The sequence below is a fragment of the Haemorhous mexicanus genome, chromosome 16 (genome assembly GCF_027477595.1).
Source record: "Haemorhous mexicanus isolate bHaeMex1 chromosome 16, bHaeMex1.pri, whole genome shotgun sequence".
Classification (NCBI taxonomy): domain Eukaryota; kingdom Metazoa; phylum Chordata; class Aves; order Passeriformes; family Fringillidae; genus Haemorhous; species Haemorhous mexicanus.
In genome coordinates this window covers 13,991,976-13,993,610 of record NC_082356.1, presented here as the reverse complement: position 1 = coordinate 13,993,610, position 1,635 = coordinate 13,991,976, and the positions used below count along the sequence as shown (strand labels likewise).

Below are 1,635 nucleotides of genomic sequence, written 5' to 3'. Positions count from 1 at the left end.
CCCCTGCTCTGCTGCTCCTTCCCCTATCCCCAGGGCCCTTGCAGAGCACCAGCCATGCTGTTTGCCCCCAGCCTGCCCACAGCCACCCTGGGGCTGCTCACAGATTTTCTGTGCTGAGCATTGGCCTGGCTGTGTTCTTGAGAGAGCCTGGGCAAGGAGCCTGGAGCCCCCAGGGCCTGGCCTGAGGCGTCAGTGCTGCCCCAGCAGTGCCCATGGCCTGTCCCTGCTGCAGCCCTGGCACTGCCACCCCCAGGACTGTGCCCGGCCCCGAGAGCACTCAGGCCCTACAGCAACACCAGGGCCACCAGGGCAGCGGGGCAGGGCCACGGGAGCAGCACTGGCAACACCAAGTGCTGCTGCTGCTGGGCACAGCTGCTGGGCCAGCACTGATCTGCCCCCAGCTCTGCACACAGACATTGCTGCTGCAGCTCCAGAGAAGGCAACAAAAGGGCATCTCTGCAGGAAACTTTGCTGGGAGATCCTTTAGTTCCATTAAAGCCACTGAGATTACAGCCCCTCATTAACACAGTCTTTGCCCACAGGGAAGGCAAAGAGAAACAAAATGAAAAATGGCACAAATTATGACATTTTTGTGGAGCAGATTTTAAAATAAAAACACAGAAGACAAACCTCCAAAATTAAACCAACTATGTGTCAAAGATCACTTTTAATAGAAGCAAGCTTTAGAAATTGACCATCACTTTATTGTTTCCGAAAGCATCCAGTCATCAGTGTCCACACTGCAGCCTTGAGCTCCTGGTTCCTCAGGCTGTAGATGAGGGGGTTCAGGGCTGGAGGCACCACCGAGTACAGAACTGACAGGGCCAGATCCAGGGATGGGGAAGAGATAGAGGAGGGTTTAAGGTGAGCAAATAGGGCAGTGCTGATGAACAGGGAGAGCCCGGCCAGGTGAGGGAGGCAGGTGGAAAAGGCTTTGTGCTGTCCCTGCTCAGAGGGGATCCTCAGCACAGCCCTGAAGATCTGCACATAGGAGAAAACAGTGAACACAAAACAACACAAGGAAAAACAGGCACTAACAACAATGAGCCCCAGTTCCCTGAGGTGGGATTTGGAGCAGGAGAGCTTGACGATCTTGGGGATTTCACAGAAGAATTGGCCCAGGGCATTGCCATGGCACAGGGGCAGGGAAAATGTATTGGCCGTGAGCATGAGAGCATTGAGAAAGGCACTGGCCCAGGCAGCTGCTGCCATGTGGGCACAAGATCTGCTGCCCAGGAGGGTCCCGTAGTGCAGGGGTTTGCAGATGGACACGTAGCGGTCGTAGCACATGATGGTCAGCAAATAAAACTCTGCTGAGATAAAGAACACAAAAAAAAACAGCTGAGCAGCACATCCTGCATAGGAGATGGTCCTGGTGTCCCAGAGGGAATTGTGCATGGCTTTGGGGACAGTTGAGCAGATGGAGCCCAGGTCGCTGAGGGCCAGGTTGAGCAGGAAGAAGAACATGGGCGTGTGCAGGTGGTGGCCGCAGGCTACGGCGCTGATGATGAGGCCGTTGCCCAGGAGGGCAGCCAGGGAGATGGCCAGCAAGAGGCAGAAGTGCAGGAGCTGCAGCTGCCGCGTGTCTGCCAAGGCCAGCAGGAGGAAGTGGCTGATGGAGCTGCTGTTGGACAT

The 1,635-nt window shown here is 55.8% G+C and overlaps 1 protein-coding gene across 1 annotated transcript; it reads right to left on the bottom strand.

Annotated features, from left to right (window-relative positions):
* Positions 1-702: 702 nt before the first annotated feature.
* LOC132334772 (olfactory receptor 14A16-like) lies at positions 703-1,635 on the bottom strand. Its single transcript, XM_059860886.1, has one exon. It carries the CDS (start codon positions 1,633-1,635, stop codon positions 703-705), a length of 933 nt encoding a protein of 310 aa, XP_059716869.1.